Source organism: Lutra lutra, chromosome 2 (assembly GCF_902655055.1).
Source record: "Lutra lutra chromosome 2, mLutLut1.2, whole genome shotgun sequence".
In the NCBI taxonomy this organism is placed as follows: domain Eukaryota; kingdom Metazoa; phylum Chordata; class Mammalia; order Carnivora; family Mustelidae; genus Lutra; species Lutra lutra.
Window position 1 is genome coordinate 171,642,526 of NC_062279.1, and position 18,552 is coordinate 171,661,077.

The window sequence follows — 18,552 nt, forward strand, 5'->3', positions numbered from 1 at the left end:
GAAATAAATTGATATGAAATAAGAATCTTAAACTCAGGACTTAATCTCCCAAACTGAGAAAAGTAGTCTGTCCGATAACTGTGGAATGTACTGATGGAAGTGTTTACTCTCCAATGTTAGCTTCTTTTTGTCTGGAATTTGCAATCCCAGGTTTGGGAGCCATGAAGTACTTTATGCTTTACTATAGGTCAACCAATGAGTCCTAAAAAACAAACTCCCACTAAAAAAAACAAACAAAAATGCCACTCTTCTCTGTTTCTGATAACATATCTGAGTTATTCATACTGTATTCATTGCATCCAAAAATCTTTCAGTAAAAGCTTAGTAACAGGTGTCTCTGACAAATGGGCATATAGCTACAGAAAGTGAAGGCTGTGAACAGAGCAGCTTATTCATCAGAAAAAGATACACAGAGTGTGCAGGCTAAAGTGCAGAAATAGTTTTCAAATTTTAAGAAAAGGATGCTTTCAACATTCCAGGTAGAGTGAATGAATATATAAGCTACTACCCAGGAAAATGCCTTCTGACCTCATGGTCCAGAACATTCACTAACAGTAGATATTCAAAAACATTTTTTTTTTTCACACAAAGAAGTCCTAACTAATGCATAAAGAAAGCAAAATCTAAGTCCCAATAATAGCACCAAATAGCATGCCAGAAACCCTTAAGTGTAATCAAGAAAGCTTTATTTTCTAAAATAACAATTTTTAAAGTATACAAAGAATACACATTAAAGCGACACCATCTGGAACACCTTCTGTTTAGAGCTTTTTAGAGGAAAAATGCTTGGCGTGTGCAAAATATTATTGCAATATTTTACTGTTTAAAGACAGTGATGCTATGCACCAACAGAAAATCACCAGGAAGATTACAATCTGTATCTAAATAGTGACTATGGGGTACCTGAGTGGCTCAGTGGGTTAAAACCTCTGCCTTCAGCTCAGGTCATGGTCCCAGGGTCCTGGGATAGAGCCCCACGTCCGGCTCTCTGCTCAGCAGGGAGCCTGCTTCCTTTCCTCTCTCTCTGCCTGCCTCTCTGCCTACTTGTGATCTCTGTCTGTGAATAAATAAAATTTTTTAAAAAATTTAAAAATAAATAAATAAATAAAAATAATTTTAAAAAATAGTGACTATGTTCAGTGGATGATTATCAATTTATGAACTTTTCCAGTTCAGGGAGTTCTTTGTCCTCCTTGGCTTTAAGAAATATTCATATATTTTAGCACCTTAATCAAAGGTAGACAAGGACAGGGAAAAGATGTGAAATTAATTTATTAAATTTATTTATGATTTGCAATTCTGGTTCAAGATATTACTAGCAAAAAAAGAAAAAAATAAAGGTTAATCAGAGCTGGTTGGTTTCCCTCTCTTTCAATTATTCACAGTATCTCTATATGCCATCAACATGAATAATTGGAAGTTGTTTTATTTCCTAAAGCCACAATTTTATCTGTCATTGACATGTCTAACAATCTACTTTAGCTTACAGTCATAATTTCCCAAGAGACTAAGAGATCAAAAAAGAGATGAAAAAGAGGGAAATTCAATGAAATTTTCTTCTTTTGACATGGTATGAAAACAGCTCTTAAGCAATCACATCTATAATTAACTGGCCTTGTTTAAGTACCAGGAGAGGAGCACACATTTCCTATCTCAGTAAACAATGCAACCATTTGTAAAGTCACTCAGGCCAACAAAGCTTGGGAGTCGTCCTTCTAGTTCACAAACCATCAGATGGGTAACATTCCACCCACGAGATCCAGAAAGTTTCCAACATCCAAAACTGTCCATCAATTCCTCTTTTCCGCCTGTTACAATCAAGATGCCTTGCTTTCTTCTTGTCCTCTCTCTTATACCTTCACTATCTCCCTTTTTGTGCCTCCTTTCATGAGAATTTAAACTTGCACAAGCTCAAACCATCTAAAACAAACTGCACACACATACCCTTCCTGGGACAAATCCCTTCTACCTCGAGAATCCTATTAACCCGCAGACATCCTAGCCAAGCTCCTCAGCAGCTGTTTCAAGTTATTCAATCCCCAGGCTTTTAATCTAACCCAGTGTCCGCTTTATCACTTCTGCTCACTTCAAAGTCACTAGATAGACTCCGCATCAATTATCCAATAAAGTATGTGCCCTTGTCACCCAGCACCTAACAGCACTGACTGTTCCTGCCTTCTTATAACACTCTCTCGCCCTGGGTTTTGGGACGCCCTTCTCTCTTGGTTTCTTGTCTCACTTTCTGGATAAACTAGCTAATAAACCCAAGGCAGCTACTTCACCCTAACAATTACTCGGCCTCTGAAATGATGTGTATTCATCCAGGCTCCAACAAACGAATTCCTCTCTTCTCACTCTATAGACTCTTCCTAAGTGACTTCCTATTCTTCCTTCTATATAACGGTAACTCCAGAATCTGTAACTCCACCCCATTAACCTTTACAGGAACACTAGATCCATAAATATAACTTCCTCCTAGCACTTTGTTCTTAGATGTTTATAAGCAACTCATGTTCAACACATCTAAAATCAAACTCTTTATTTCCCAAGCTCCCTTTCAAACCTGCTCTTTTCCCATTATTCCCTATTCAAAGGTAATTTAGTCACATAACATGTACATATATAAATACACACACATGCATATATACACATGTGTATATATGTATATGTGCATATAAGTACATGTGTGTATATGTGTATATAAATACACAGATATATAAATATGAGAGCCTACTTTGCCCCACACAAGATGCCATTGCTGGTACATCTGCACTCTCTTCATTGTGTCAGGGTTTATAATCTAGTGCACTTACAATCTCCCAGGCTCATTCTTTTTTTTTTTTAAATTTTTAAATTTTTTTATAAACATATAATGAATTATTAGCCCCAGGGGTACAGCCTGTGAATTGCCAGGTTTACACACTTCACAGCACTCACCATAGCACATACCCTCCCCAATGTCCATAACCCCATCATCCTCTCCCTACCCCCTCCCCCCAGACCCCCCTCAGTTTGTTTTGTGACATTAAGAGTCTCTTATGGTTTGTCTCCCTCCCGATCCCATCTTGTTTCATTTATTCTTTTCCTACTCCCCAACCCCCCCACCTTTTGCATCTCCTCTCCCTCATATCAGGGAGATCATATGGTATTTGTCTTTCTCCAATTGACTTATTTTGCTAAGCATAATACCCTCTAGTTCCATCCACATTGTTGCAAATGGCAAGGTTTCATTTCTTTTGATGGCTGCATAGTATTCCATTGTGTATATATACCACTTCTTCTTTATCCATTCATCTGTTGATGGACATCTAGGTTCTTTCCATAGTTTGGCTATTGTGGACACTGCTGCTATAAACATTCGGGTGCACGTGCCCCTTCGGATCACTACGTTTGTATCTTTAGGGTAAATACACAGTAGTGCAATTGCTGGGTCATAGAGTAGCTCTATTTTCAACTTCTTGGGGAACCTCCATGTTGTTTTCCAGAGTGGTCGCGCCAACTTGCATTCCCACCAACAGTGTAGGAGGGCTCCCCTTTCTCTGCATCCTCACCAGCATCTGTCATTTCCTGACTTGCTAATTTTAGTCGTTCTGAGTGGTGTGAGGTAGTATCTCATTTTGGTTTTGATTTGTATTTCCCTGCTGTCGAGTGATGTGGAGCATTTTTTCACGTGTCTGCTGGCCATCTGGATGTCTTCTTTGCAGAAATGTCTGTTCCTGTCCTCTGCCCATTTCTTGATTGGATTATTTGTTCTTCGGGGGTGTTGAGTTTGATAAGTTCTTTATAGATTTTAGATACTAGCCCTTTATCTGAAATGTCGTTTGCAAATATCTTCTCCCATTCTGTCAGTTGTCTTTTAGTTTTATTAACTGTTTCCTTTGCTGTGCAAAAGCTTTTGATCTTGGTGAAGTCCCAATAGTTCATTTTTGCCCTTGCTTCCCTTTCCCAGGCTCATTCTTAACTATCACACTTCTGACCTCCCTTCGTTCTGCTTTCTTTTTATTAGGTAAGAATTATATGGAGATATATATATATATATATATATTTTTTTTTTCTAACAAAATGATTTTTTCTAATAAAAGTTTCTCACAAAATGCTGAAATTTTAAAATTCTGGTAACTTAATATTATTTACTCAGGATACTGGTACATTTGTTGACTTAATTCTTGAGAATGATTTGGTGTCAGTAAATTAAGCTTAAATCTTGTTTTATTTTAAGATTTCATTTGACAGAAAGTGAGAAAGAGGGACAGAGAAGGCACAAGCAGGAGAAGCAGCAGGCAGAGGGAGAGGGAGAAGCAGGCTCCCCAATGAGCAGAGAGCCCGACACAGGACTCAATCCCAGGACTCTGGAGTCACGACCTGAGCCGAAGGCAGATGCTTAACTGACTGAGCCACCCAGGTGCCCCCTAATTCTTGTTTTAAAAGGAAAAGAATCTTTAGGTTGTTAAGTTACAAACTGACCTCACCGTGATTTCAAAATGGATTTGTGAAAATTAATAAAAGAAAATCTAGTTTAGAACGAAGTCAGAAGGCCAGAAGGGGGAGCTCTCATGCATAACCACTAGTTATTTGCAGAACCAAGAGGAAGGGAATCTTGCAAGCCCATACTGCTTGGAACACTTCTTTACCACTCAGGCAGAAGGAAGAAAGGTTTTCTCCTCATCAGCAACTCCCCAGCCAATGAGAAATCATCACAACTCAGCCAATCAAAGGCCGGTATAAATTGCCAGTTTTACTTTGCAAGACTTTTTATTTATAAGCCCACCTCCTTACCCCCACCCCCCCACCCCACAAGTTCCCAAAGACTACTCCTTTTCTTTTGTTCTCCAGACTTGCCTATGCTTCTTTCATTGAAGTGTGCTTGTCCCCAACTACAATTCTCTGTTCCCCAATAAAACCATTTTTGCTGGAATAACTGGCAGCTTTACCTTAAAGGATAAGAGATTACCCTCCTCAACCCCACATAGGCACCGGAAGGCTGTTAAAGTGCTTGAAATAGTGCCTGATACAGTGGGTTCGATACACATGCTCATCATTATATTCTTTTTATTGTCAGAATATCATTGACTTGAAGAAAATAGCAAAAACAAGGGAAAGCAGGATATAAGCATGCGAATAAATATAGTTGTTTTCAAATGGTACATTTTGTATGGCAGCTGTTCAAAGAGATTTAAGGAAAATAACTTGGTTATATATTTGTCCCTGTACTTCTGACACATTCCTTGTTCCTCACTTTAATAAAAAGGCTTGCAACATAACTTGTTAATAACACATGTAGATAAAAATTTTGGAATTGTCAAAAAGACGATTAAGTAGCTCTGACCATTATTTTGTAATTCCATTAGTTCTCAACTATTCCATGAACTTAGAGTGTAACTGAGTTCACCTACTGATTCCTGCAGCCAGTGGAAAGGTCAAGATGTTACAAAATAACAAAACGTTTGGTCTTCTGGCTTCCCTATTTTGCATTCATGAAAGAGTACACAGCATGCAATAAGCATTAAATAAAAATTCATCAAACTGATTACAATAATCCTAATTCCTGTTTGCCAAATTTTAATCCATGTTTGTAACATCTTAATTAAAACCTAAGTATCATTGGTGAAATCCTTCTTAGCCTGAAAATGATAAAAATAAAACAAAACAAAAAACACTTTGGCTATAGTAACCTGATAATATAAACGATAAAGGCAATAAATTCAACTAACAAGTTGCTGTTGTTTTATTTGTTTAAAAACATAAGCTCTGGGAGTTCAGACTCCAATTCTGTATTGCTGCCAACTTTTTTCCCGCCATTATTGTAGGAGGCAACAGGCATTCCATAAATATGAATAGATAACTGTAAAAACTACATTCTGCCAGTACTTTAACGATATAATACTATCTAAACATAATACTACCTCATTGTTACTTGTGAACACATAACGAACAGTACTCTGAAAGTACGGTGAAACCATCACCTGGTACCAAAAATGAGAATCTCAAGTATCATGAACCATTATAATCCCAGAAATAAACGAGTAAAAACACTGAATACTAATTATTCCTGTAAATTTAAAAACACCCCCTGACATAAATATCTAAACAGCAATATGCTTGCTGTCTAAAGCTGTTGATGTCATCCCATGAAACTGAAGAGAAGACAAGTTCAGACAACTGTTGAAAGTCATTATTCATGTCACCAGCAAAGCAAATAACCAAAGGGAAAGCTAATTCAGCTTTATTTTTATATTATAGATGGTTTTGCAAATTATTTTGTACTCTCGTAGAGCTAAACATACTACATCACTGTAATTAAGGAATTTTAAATGATAAAGCAAATAATAAAAATTTTTTTAAAAGTTTGTTCAAGAGGGGCGCCTGGGTGGCTCAGTGGGTTAAAGCCACTGCCTTCGGCTCAGGTCATGATCCCAGGTCCTGGGTTCGAGCCCCACATCGGGCTTTCTGCTCAGCAGGGAGCCTGCTTCCTCCTCTCTCTCTGCCTGCCTCTCTGCTTACTTGTGATTTCTCTCTGTCAAATAAATAAATAAAATCTTTAAAAAAAAAAAAAAAAGTTTGTTCAAGAGACTCTATCTAAATGTTGTGATACGACTCAGCGGCTGCTTCCCCGGCACTTCTTCTGGATCATCCCCCTCCGCTTGATCTCTAATTACTGGAGTCCCTAGAGCTCATCTTCGAGTCTATTTTCAGTCCATACTTTGTCTACATGAATCCATCCAGACCACTGGATAAATAACATCAATGTGCTGATGACTCTCAAACCTCTATTTCCAGTTGCAACCTCTCCACTTAATTCCAGACTTGTATATCCACATGGCCACTAACTAAGCCCACTTTGCTGTCAAATAGACGTCTCGAGGTTACCATTTCCCATACCAAATTCTCAACCTACTACCCTAAACTTACTAATATCCTAATTCTACTCTCTTATATTTGTTATCTGGAAAAAACAGCATTATCATTCACGTACTTGCTCGGGCCAAAATCTTGGGGTAACCTTAACTCTTACGCTCATCTGATCCAACAATAAACCCTCTGGCCTCCTCTGCCTTCACAACAGCTCTAACCACTCAACACTATTTTGTTACATCACCATCTCTTGCCTGGCCTCTGTAGCAGCATCCTAAGTGGACACTCACTGTCACTCTTGTACCCCTAGAGCTTATTCATCTAGAATCACAGAAGCACTTTAAACACCAAAGTCAGATCCCACTTCCTGGCTCTCAAAATGAACAGCTTTCCACCACACTTAGAATAAAATTCAAATCTTGACATATTATTTGTCAAGGTCATAAAGGATTAGGCCCTGAGAGATCTCTGAAATAATTTCTATCCACCCTCAAACTCATTCGAATCTCCCAGCCAACAGCAGCTTGTTTGCCGACCATGAACATGCTAAGTACAGCCCACTGTCAGGGTCTTCAGAACATCTCTGCCCTTATACCTGGAACACTCTATTCAGACCACTCCATGGTTTGCTTCTTCACCTTGTGCACATCTCTAATCAAAGGTACCCTCTCTTACCACCCTATCTACAACAGAATACTGCTCCATCATGCTCTCTCTCTTCACCTTATTTTTCTTCAAGCATTTAAAATTGATGGACATGATACTATGTCATTTTTTTTTTGTCTGCTTATATTCTATTTCTACCAGGAGTGCATATACTTCCTGAGGGCATAAACCATGTCCATTTTATTCAGCACTGAATCCCCAGTACCTATAATAGTATCTGATACAGAGTAGGTGCTTAATATTTGTTGAAAAAGTGAATAAATTCAAGAAATCAAGGTTTATTTTTGCAGGACTCACATGCATACCAACACTGAAAACATATTTACAACTGCCAAACTGCTTCCAAATACTTAAATGTGAATGTCTCAAAGTCTACAGAAAAGTATAATTGATCACACTGACTTTTTCATAACAAACATAAAAATCTGCAAGCTTTATTGCTGTATTCTTTCTACTGAAGAGTGTGTGTGTGTGTGTGTGTGTGTGTGTGTGTGTGTGTGTATGTGTGTACAAACTTCCAACAGGGTATAAAATAGGGGTTCTTTCTCAAGCACGATAACCAAAACACCCTACTCCCTAGAATTATTACAGTAAATAGTAAAAAGCAAAAATGCACTTACCTCCCTTTTTCTACCAAGAGCAAGACATCCATTTTTTCCCCATTTTGAACCACTGTGCTGATTGCTAGAGAGAGAGGAGAAAAGCATGAATCCATGATTTAAAACATGACACTAAATACCCATTAAGACACAATTATTAATAATACTTAGTCATGTTGGGAAGTCAGGTGTCATCATTTTATGTAAAAGCTACTGTTATCATATGCAATAAAGAAATTTAAGATGAAAGAGGAACAAAAATCTCACTCAGCTCCTGCAGTCTTCTTAAGTGCATTCTATCTTCCTGAACTTCTTGCATTTGAAGACAAAAGCGCAAACTAGACTTTTCCATAGAAAACCAGCCTTTTCTCCACTGATCCAGGGCATGGCAGTCTTTGTAGTAGAGTTGACCAATCAAATCATAGTCGGCTTCTGTTAAGTTTTCAGCAACAAAGGGAACAAAATGCTGTTAAAACAAATACAGAAAAGTAATAAATACAGTGCAAATAGGAAATCCCCTTCCCTACCTACGGACTTGAGGGAAAGCAGAAAAACATGTAAACCAGTTTTTCTACCTAAAAAATTTAGAAGTAACCCAAATTTCAAAACAATTATATAAACTTGCTATCAATCTTAAAACTGCACAGCTATAATGTATTTTCAAATGGCAGCGTCTCAAACCACTTTTTTTGATATATATAGAATTGAAATGGGAAGACATCTTCTATGCTGATTTGCGGCATTTTTCAAAATGTCAACCTTCAATGTTTGTCTCCATTTATATCTTTTACTGAATCTGCTCCTTTCCCCTTTATGTATACAATGAATAACATATCTACCTATGAAGAGACATACATAGAAATGACTTCACAATAGTGAAAAGATCTTAATCATCATAACAGGGCCTGAATTCAAAGAATGATTCCTCCAGGGTCCTACATTAATTTTTTTTCTCTGCTTAAGGCTATATAAGAAGGAAACTCATAATCTCTTTTAACTATAACCTTTGAAAACTTAATGAAGTATGGACATTTTTCCCAGAATCTTGTGTAAAATTTCTATGGATCTCTGAAGCTCAACCACAGAAGTTAAGAGTTAAGAGTATTCTCTGGACTTAGGGTAAATATGCAATATTTCATTACCTTGGCTATTGCCTCTGTCCATTTTCTTTGAGCTTGACATGTCTCAGCTCCAAATAAAAATGCACGTTCTGAGGGTAAATAGATCTCAAAGGTAAAGATGGGCCTGCAGCACACATGAATAAAAAGATACCACTGTTTATGTTTGGCTCTTAGGGAAACAAATAACACAAAAGTCAAGTTTTTTATTAAATTCCCTTTGAAAACCCGATAATGCTTTGAAATCTATCATATTTTTCCAGCAATTAATTTTAATTCATTTGACTAAATGGAATACACTGTATCAGACAAAAGGAATATCCTTCTGATGACTGAATCACTCTAATACATGACTGTGTTCATGCCCCGGACACTCATTAGTTGAATAATGCGACAATCCCTTTGGTCTCCTCTTCCCTCCCAGACCAGGCCATCTTGACACCCTTTTTAAAGCAAACACTGTCCAAACCATTCTCTAATCAGCCCTCTTCCTGTCTTACTTCACAGATATTCCTCCCATTATATCATCTTATCCCAAAATTTTATTTCCTTATTTTAGATTTAGAGCAACATCCCAGGTCCTAAATTCTCCCCTGGGACCCTCATCCAGATCTCCAACTATTTCCCGGAATATGTTAAGTACGTTGCTGTTGTTACCTAAAAGATCTCAAAACACTCAATATCCAAATCATCTTTCTTCCTCTTTTTTACCCCACACTGCTTGTATTTGCCTCATGTTTCCTTTAATTCAGAGGCATCACCATCTATTTCATCAACAAGCTCAAAAACTTGGGGTTTAATTTCTTCTTAACAGCAGCTCTTCATCCCGTCAAGAGAGTTAATCTCATTAGTTCAATCATAACATTCTCTCAACTCACTTTTTTTTTTAATGATCTCCTCCTCTAGGTAAACTCTCAGTAATTGTGGTCTCTCATCCTCCCATCTCTCTCTCACCACTTCAGCCAGCTTTCTTCCTCAAATACAAATCTAAATAAAATCTCAAAAACCTCTTACTGCCTACATCAGTGAGTCCAAACTCTTTAAAGTGCTATTTAAGGAGACTCAGAGCATGGCTGCAATAGATACTTCATAACCTTCTTTCATTGTGGATTGTTTCTCTTGCATGCCTACTTGTATCAGGAACATTCTATCAAGAATGTTTTATTTTAATCAGCATGAATGATTACATGCTGACATAAACTAATATTATTTTAACTTATATTTTATTTACTAATTGAGCAACCGAATATTAGAATGCATTTTATTTTAATATTTCACAGTAAGCCACATTAAGTTTATACTTCATTTGGAATAAAAGCATTATTAAGATTAAAACAAAAACAAATTCAACTAATAATCAGTTTTGTTGATTTACTAGGAAACAATAGTCACTTCATCTGGGATATACTGCTCAGGGTATACTAATGATACTATGTTAAATGTAATATTATGTAAATGACAAAGTTTTGAAAATCTCTTTCTATTCTCATGAAATTTATATTATGATGTTTCTATGAAACTGACTTATGCAGATTTTAATATTTAAAATTTTTTATTAATTACATTATAAAATGTAACTTTCACACCAAGTATCTTAGACGGTTTGTTTTTAAAAGTCCTCACAAAATATTAATAAAACATTCTTCAAGTCAAATATATCAAATAAATAATGCTTGCTCTTTTAACTGCAACTTTTTTGAGACCATTAAAATGCTAAAGTAAATCTTTAGGTATTTAATTTAGCATTTCAATATGCTAAATTTTAATTTAATAATGCTTTAATAATATAGCATTTCAATATATTAAATATATTTATTTTTTTATTTTAATGCAAATAAGTCATTACTGAATATTTTCCTTTGAATGATAATGTATTAAATGAATGCATAAATTCTGCTACTAGTCCACCATTCAAATCAGTAAATTATAAAAACTTTAGGACTACATGTTCTAGAATGGAATGCTATAAATTTAAGATTAGATTTAAATACATTAGCCTTTCAGAGTACCCAGTATAATATTTTAATTTTCCTACTTTTTAGCAAATTCCCTAAGGAACTTCCAGAAGCTGCAAAATGATTAGGCTTCAAGAAACTATTAAACCCTTCTACAGTAAGTAAATGAAGAATTATCAACAAAACTCTTATTAGGTATGAAAAATATCAGAAACTATTGTTCACCTCCTACCTGTTTAACAGTAGACCTACCCAGTATTTAAATAGAAGTCTTCTTTGTGTACAGCCAGGCAGATAACTTCATTGATGTTAATGGTGCCATTAGGTGCGGTAGACTTATCATTTTCATAGTAACTCAAGAAGCCTCCTTCCAAAACACACCACTTTTTATTTGTCTCTAGAAATTTAAAACAAATCACAAAGTGAGTTACATCATAATTCTAATTTTTAAATAATACACAGTTTAAATAACAACAGGATTCAAATTTATTAATTTGCTATTTTGTGTAAAGAGTATGCTACTGCTGTATGGGATATATAGTCCCTTTCTCTGCTCTTAAAAAATGTACACTCTAGTAACAAGGAATGTACAAGACAAAAATAACGATGATATGGATGACCAGAAAAGCAGACAGATCCATAAGGAGATTGCTGTGAAACAACTCTGAAACAGTAAGGACTGATGTCTGCACTATTCAGAGGAATACATGTAGTGTAAAAAGACAGACTGTGGTCGATGTTGGGTAGGTATGCAAAAGAAGAAAGGGGCCTTACCCTGCCACGTCCTTAATGCCCTGGTTAGGGAATTTAAATTCACATTGTAAGGGGACTTACACTGTGGCCTGCAGGCCAAATCTGTATCATCACCTGTTTTTATAAATAAAGATTTATTAAAACAAAGCCACATGTATTAGCTTATGGATTATCAGTGGCTGTCTAGGCACTGTGTGGAGACAGAGGTAAGGTGCCATTCTAGAAACAAAGTGGTTACAGGACATTCTACAGACTCCTAGTTTACATACAAAAGGAAGCCAGTGATAACCAAGCTCCAAATCCCAACACTCTTAGCAAGAGATAGAATCTTCTGACAACTGATCCCAAACATTTAAAAGAAAGTTTCCAACATAAAAGACAGAGACCAAAACCAAAATAATCAATTTTTTAAACTATAAGTAATATCAGACTGTCAAGGGAAGATACTGTAGACATAAAACAAGAAAACATGTTCTAAAAAGGAAATTTAAGAACACAAAAAATATATTTTGGTAACTTAAAATGGAATCATGAATTTTAAAAATTTAAAAATTAAAAAGAGAGAGAGAGAGAGAGAAAGCTTAGAAAAGAAAGTCTCCCAAAAGTAAAACATGAGGGAGAAAAAGACAGTATAAGATGATGGAGCTGTAAGATTATAGAAGTAATATAAGAAGTAATATTACTTTCAGGAAAAAGATTAGATAAAAAGAATTTATCAAGACAAAGAATAATGTCTAAAAATTTAAAAAAAAAAAGGAACAAATATGTTTTCCATTAAAGCTGTATTATGCTTGTGCATGTACTGCTTTGGTAAAATAAAAATTAGGGGGAAAATGCTTATAAAGATCACCAATTAGTGTGTCACTTCCAGATTAGTTTAAAAAAAAATTGAATTTTTGGCCAACTCAAAAGGCATGGTTCCCTAATTGGCAATTCTCAGCAATCTCAAAGGTCTGAAAACAAAAGTAGAGAAAATAGAAGAGACTGGCCAAGCTATTTTTTAATGGGTAAAAAGAAATAAACAGTTTTGGAGGGTAGCAAGAATGCTTCAGAAATCACAACTGAGATCCAACTAAAGGTGGAAAAGGGTTGATAAACCAAAACCGGAAATGATTTGTTTGGGGTTGATGAACAAGAATAACTGAAAGGGTCAAAGAAAAATAAAAACTGATCACAACAATGTTAACCATGGAGCATTACTTTAAAGGTACATAATAAGCCAAATTCTGCTAATGCATCAATTCTGAGAATATCAGTTTGGAAGTACAGTAATACATACAGGTTAACAGAACATCTCAGTCAATGTAGCCATGAGTATCAACAATGGAGCGTACACATAGAAATAACATTGTAATAAATGGAATTTAAGCTAAAGACGATTGTTATTGACAATGGAAATGGATACAAAGGGAGGAAAAGTTATTAACTGCTACAACTGAATGGAGACTTAAAGAAGTCAGAAACTACTTCCTAAAGGCCTTCTAATTTCCCTTTTAATTTTGAAGATAAAAGTTTGGGTCATTTCTAAAAAAGATATAAAGCCTGTCTGTAGAGTGGAATTTAATGGAAGATTGCGGGGCTGGGAAGAAAGCGTTGTTTCGGAAACAGGTCTGTTCAGGCTTGTTTTACTCCTATTGAATTCTGGAAAGAAAACAAGATAAGGTGTTTAGCCTCAAAAACCATTACTTAAAAGGGCAAAATCCTGAGAGCTTAGGTTCATTGTATTCTGAGTAACTGCCAAATGAAAAGCTGAATCAGAAATGTCAGAGGAAAACAGCACAAAGAATTCCTTGTGGGTACTGGGAAAGAAAGCTCACAGAGACCCGACCAATGCCTAATGGAAGGTAGAGTGGAATTTAATGGAAGAACATTAAATTCCTGTGATAGGAAATCTGGCACTCACTCATTTGGGAAGCAATGAAAAGCTTCTGCCGGATTGTGTCAGTCCTGAACATCCAGGACTGCCAAATCCTGAGTCATAGTATGTACTCTGCACAGTTCTATGGAAATCATGAAATGCCATAATTTTTAAATGAATATTCATTGTAGATTTTGAGATATAAGACAAGGAAAAGGCAAAGTATTAACTAACTGGAATTATAAAACTACTTCAAAATAATGTACTCAGATGAAGAGGATAATCCTCATAAAGAATAAAGCAAAAAAATGCACATTTATTGAGTACATAAATAATTACTGGCACAGCTAGGAATCCCACCACCTGTCTTCAAGCAGTGTGCAGTCCAGTTCAAGAAGAGGTATGTCTGCAGTAATAACCCTGCAGGGGGGCCTTTCCGGGTTAGAAGCATTCATGGAAGGAAGCCATCCTCAGACTAGGCCCTGGTGGTGGCAGGGGGGCCTTTCGGGGTTAGAAGCATTCATGGAAGGAAGCCATCCTCAGACTAGAATGATAAACTGTATCACAGAGAAGCATAGCTTTTGAAAATAGTTGTTTATAACTGAAAAGACATTAAAGTAGTGAAAAATACATTTTGAGCTCTAACTACTCCATAATCCTGGGGAAAAAACACTGTGAGAAAAGTCAAGGAAAGGGGAAACTGCCAAAAATCGATTTGGCCAGAGAACCAGATTACACATGAAGTTAGCAAATAGGAAAGAAGACCACAGACCCACTGCAGAGGCCAGGACCCAGGAGTCTTATGTGACAAATGTTCAGGAGTTCATGCCTTTCTTGGCAGACACGTGGGAGTCACTGGAAGGTCTTAAATAAAAAGTGCCAAATGCACGATGCATAAAATAAATGGAAATGCTAGAATCTAATTTTTATGTAAATTCTAATGGAAAACAAATGATAGATCCTTTAAAAAGGTGAGTACAAACTCATTTTCGGTTAGAAACAGAAGCTTGAGAGGATTTAGTACTATGGCATTATCATCACTATAATCCTTGATTTTTTTTTTCTTTTTTTTTTCGTAACTGGAAATGGGCAAGAGGTCAGACAAAGCAGTCGCAGGTATTACCTTTGAGGATTTATAATAACAAAGCTGTGATAGGAAATCTGGCACTCACTCATTTGGGAAGCAACGAAAAGCTTCTGCCGGATTGTGTCGGTCTGCTTAGCCCAATTCACATAGGCTCTCCTAAGTCTGACTTTGAGAACACACGCTCTCCTACAGAGGAAGTCTTACTGTTAACCAATACCAGAAATAAAACCGGGACCACAGAAAGGGTAACTCTCAGGACAGAAGCTGTTTGTTTGACAAGAGCTGGTGTGTCTGGTGGTTGGAGTGGCTGAAGGGGACATTCATTCTTTCTATTCAATCTTGGTATTTAGATCAGAGAAGAAAAACATTACTGGAATTTGCTCAAACACAAGAAAGGACTCCAGAGGTGAGCTACTGAAATACCATGATGAAGGGACATGGATACTTCTGTTGGGACCTGGGGGTCAGCTGCCACCTGGGGGAAATCAGAAACAGCTGCATATATAGACAGACCCTCTGCTGCGGCTTCTCCTGCTGCTCAGCCCTTCGGTCATCATATTTACATGCCATCCACTCGTCTCCACATCGTATATACGTTAACTCACTGAATCCTCAGAAAAACCCTACTAGGTCAGTTCTATCATACACCCCTCCCTTGTAGCCCGTCCACAGGCACAGAATGGTTACCCGATTTCTCCAAGATCACACAAGTACTAGCATCAGAGTGGAGAGTAGAACCCAGGCAGCCAAGCTCTGAGAACCAAGCCCCTTGACCACTGAACAATACTGCCTCTCTGTGCCTGTTACACATTTGGAGCTTGTATGTCCATTTTTAAAACATATTAGAGAGAGTGAAGGTCATAGCTTCTAATACACATGTAAACTGTAAATCCAAGACAGGGAAGACAAACTATTATTTTTTGAAACCATGAAGTTGTTTCCTGATGAAGGATTTCCTAAACTGATGGTATTCAGCATTCACTGAAAATGAATTCTTTTCACTAGGAATTCTTTTCATTTAAAATAAATGTGGTTTAGGGGCACCTGGGTTGCTCAGTGGGTTAAAGCCTCTGCCTTCAGCTCAGGTCATGATCCCAGGGTCCGGGGATCGAGCCCCGCATCAGGCTCTTTGCTCTGCGGGGAACCTGCTTCCCTCTGCCTGCCTCTCTGCCTACTTGTGATCTCTCTCTCTCTCTCTGTCAAATAAATAATAAATAAAATATTTTAAAAAAAATAAAATAAATGTGGTTTAGCCTTGAAAATGTTTAGGCTATACAAGCTAGGCAATGATAGAACAAAAAGATCTTCAAAATTCCTCAATGCTAATTTATGAAATTAAATATAAACAAACGATACAGAGTTTCTAGCAAACCACATCAACCACTTTCTTTTTAAAAATCAAACACTGTGTCAACAAATCACAGTAAGACACCAAGGGGAAAAAAATACGGTTGAGGGGAGAAAACAGGAAACAAAACCAGGATGCTATTATTCAGCTCTATACTTAGATGATGTTAACATGAGCTATCAATCTTTCTTTTCATGAACACTAAATTGATAAGAAAAAAAAAAAAAAGAAAAAGAAAAATACAGATCAGTCTTCATAACCTGAGGCTAGAAGAACTTCAAATCCGGAAAACCTGAACTGACAATCTGAAGCCTCATGTAACTCTCTGAAGACCTGCATGCATTTTCTGCTAACTTTTTTCTTCCTGTTTAATCATTTTGCTCTCTGGTTGTCCTGACAAGCACTGACAGAGTGGTGCGGTCCGGGTGCTTGCCAGTCAGGGGCAAAGGCGACAGCCACACTTTCATCTCTCAATCTTTCCAAATAATTCATTTGTTTCCATAAGGCTGGTGCTCCATAGGAATAACACCCCTACAGCCTCTTGAGAGAGAAACAACAACAAAAACAACAACAACAAAAAAAAACAAAACAGAACTTTGTTTCTTGGTAGTTCAACTTTTTCTTCATTTTTACGCAGACACTTTCTGGACAAAACGTTTTGTGTCAGCAATTACTTGATTTTTTAATTGGAGTCTAGCTAACGTACAATGTTATATTGTTTGTAGTTGTACAATATGCCTTTTAAGTATACAACAGTGATTCGATATTTCTATACACTGTGCAGCACTCACCATAACAAGCATAGCTGTCACTGGCCACTACTTGACACTACACAACATTATTACAATCTCACTATCTTCCCTATGTTGCAGCTTTCATCCCCATGACTTAATTATTTCACAATTAGAAGTCTGTGCCTCTTAATCCCCTTCACCTATTTTCCATTCTCCCCAAACCCCCTCTCTTTCAGCAACCCCTGGTTTGTTCTATTTATGATTTTGTTTCTGGTTTTGTTTATCTGTCCATTTGTTTTAGTTTTTAGATTCCATATATAAGTGAATTCATACAGAATTTGGCTTACTGCACTTAGCGTAATGCCCTCTAGGTCCATGATACTGCCCCAAATGGCAAGATAGCATTCTTTTCTATAGCTAAGTAATATTCCATTGTATATCTACACCATATCTTCTTCATCTATCCTTCTATGGATAGACATTTGGGTTGCTTCCATAACTCAGCTACCATAAAAAATGCTGCATATACCATTTTGAATTAGTGTGTTTACTTTCTTTGGGTAAATACCCAGTGTTGAATTACCAGATCATATGGTATTCCTATTTTTAATTTCCTGAAGAACCTCCATACTGTGTCCACAGCGGCTACACCAATGCACATTCTTACCAACAGCACATGACGGCTCTTCTCATCTTTCCAACATCTATTTCTTGTCTTTTAGATCCTTGCCATACTGACAGGTATAAGAAGGTTTTGATTTGCACTTCCCTAATGATTAGTGATGTTAAGCATCTTTTCACGTGTCTGTTGACCCACAACTCTTTCTAGGCGCAAGTCAAAAACAAAATATTAACAAGTTTCTTACACTTTTACACTGGTAATAACTTGATAAGAGAAATGGTCACTTACTCAACAAATATTTATACATGACTACTATTGTGTTTTAGGCACCAAAGATTTGATAATCTTAAATAAGCCAGCAAATGTTAATGTCTCATTGAGCTTTCACCAGAGAGAGAGAGACAGACCAATAAAGGAGGGATCACCTTCATGCACTAAATACTGTGACAGAAATAAGAAGAACCCCATGAAAGGAAGGAGCTGCCAGTGACCGTACACTACAGTGGCACTAATCTGATGCCTGAAAAATGAGGAAAAAGCCAGACTGGGGGAAGTGCCCTCCTGGCAAAATGAACAGCAAGTGTCCAAGTCCCGAAGGGCATGTTGCAGAAATGGAGAGGAAAATATTGGGGCCAGGCCTGTGAGTGCAGGGAGGACTAATGTGAGATGAACAGGGAAAGGGACAGGAGGGTCTCTTAGGTCACACCAAGGAACAGGGATATAATCTGTCATGGGAAACTGCTGAAGATACTCAAACAATGAAAATACAAGATCTGATTTATATTTTTAAAGATCACTAAATCTGCTTTTGGAGAATGGTTTGGAATGAAGCTAGGGCAGTTACTGGGAGACAAGTTGTGGGGAGGTGGTTTGCAGGCCAGGCAGGACATGATGGTGGCTGGGCTAAGATTCTTTTAGTGCAGATGGAGAACAGCCAACTGATTCAAGGTCTATTTTGAG

At 37.0% G+C, this 18,552-nt stretch overlaps 1 protein-coding gene across 1 annotated transcript in view; it reads right to left on the minus strand.

Moving 5' to 3' along the window:
- Window positions 1–18,552, minus strand: part of ARAP2 (ArfGAP with RhoGAP domain, ankyrin repeat and PH domain 2) — a 187,313-nt gene that overhangs the window by 84,180 nt on the left and 84,581 nt on the right. The window contains 4 exon segments of the mRNA XM_047719085.1: window positions 8,139–8,202; window positions 8,385–8,583; window positions 9,260–9,362; window positions 11,443–11,587. Of these exon segments, the coding sequence (XP_047575041.1) occupies window positions 8,139–8,202; window positions 8,385–8,583; window positions 9,260–9,362; window positions 11,443–11,587 (511 nt within the window).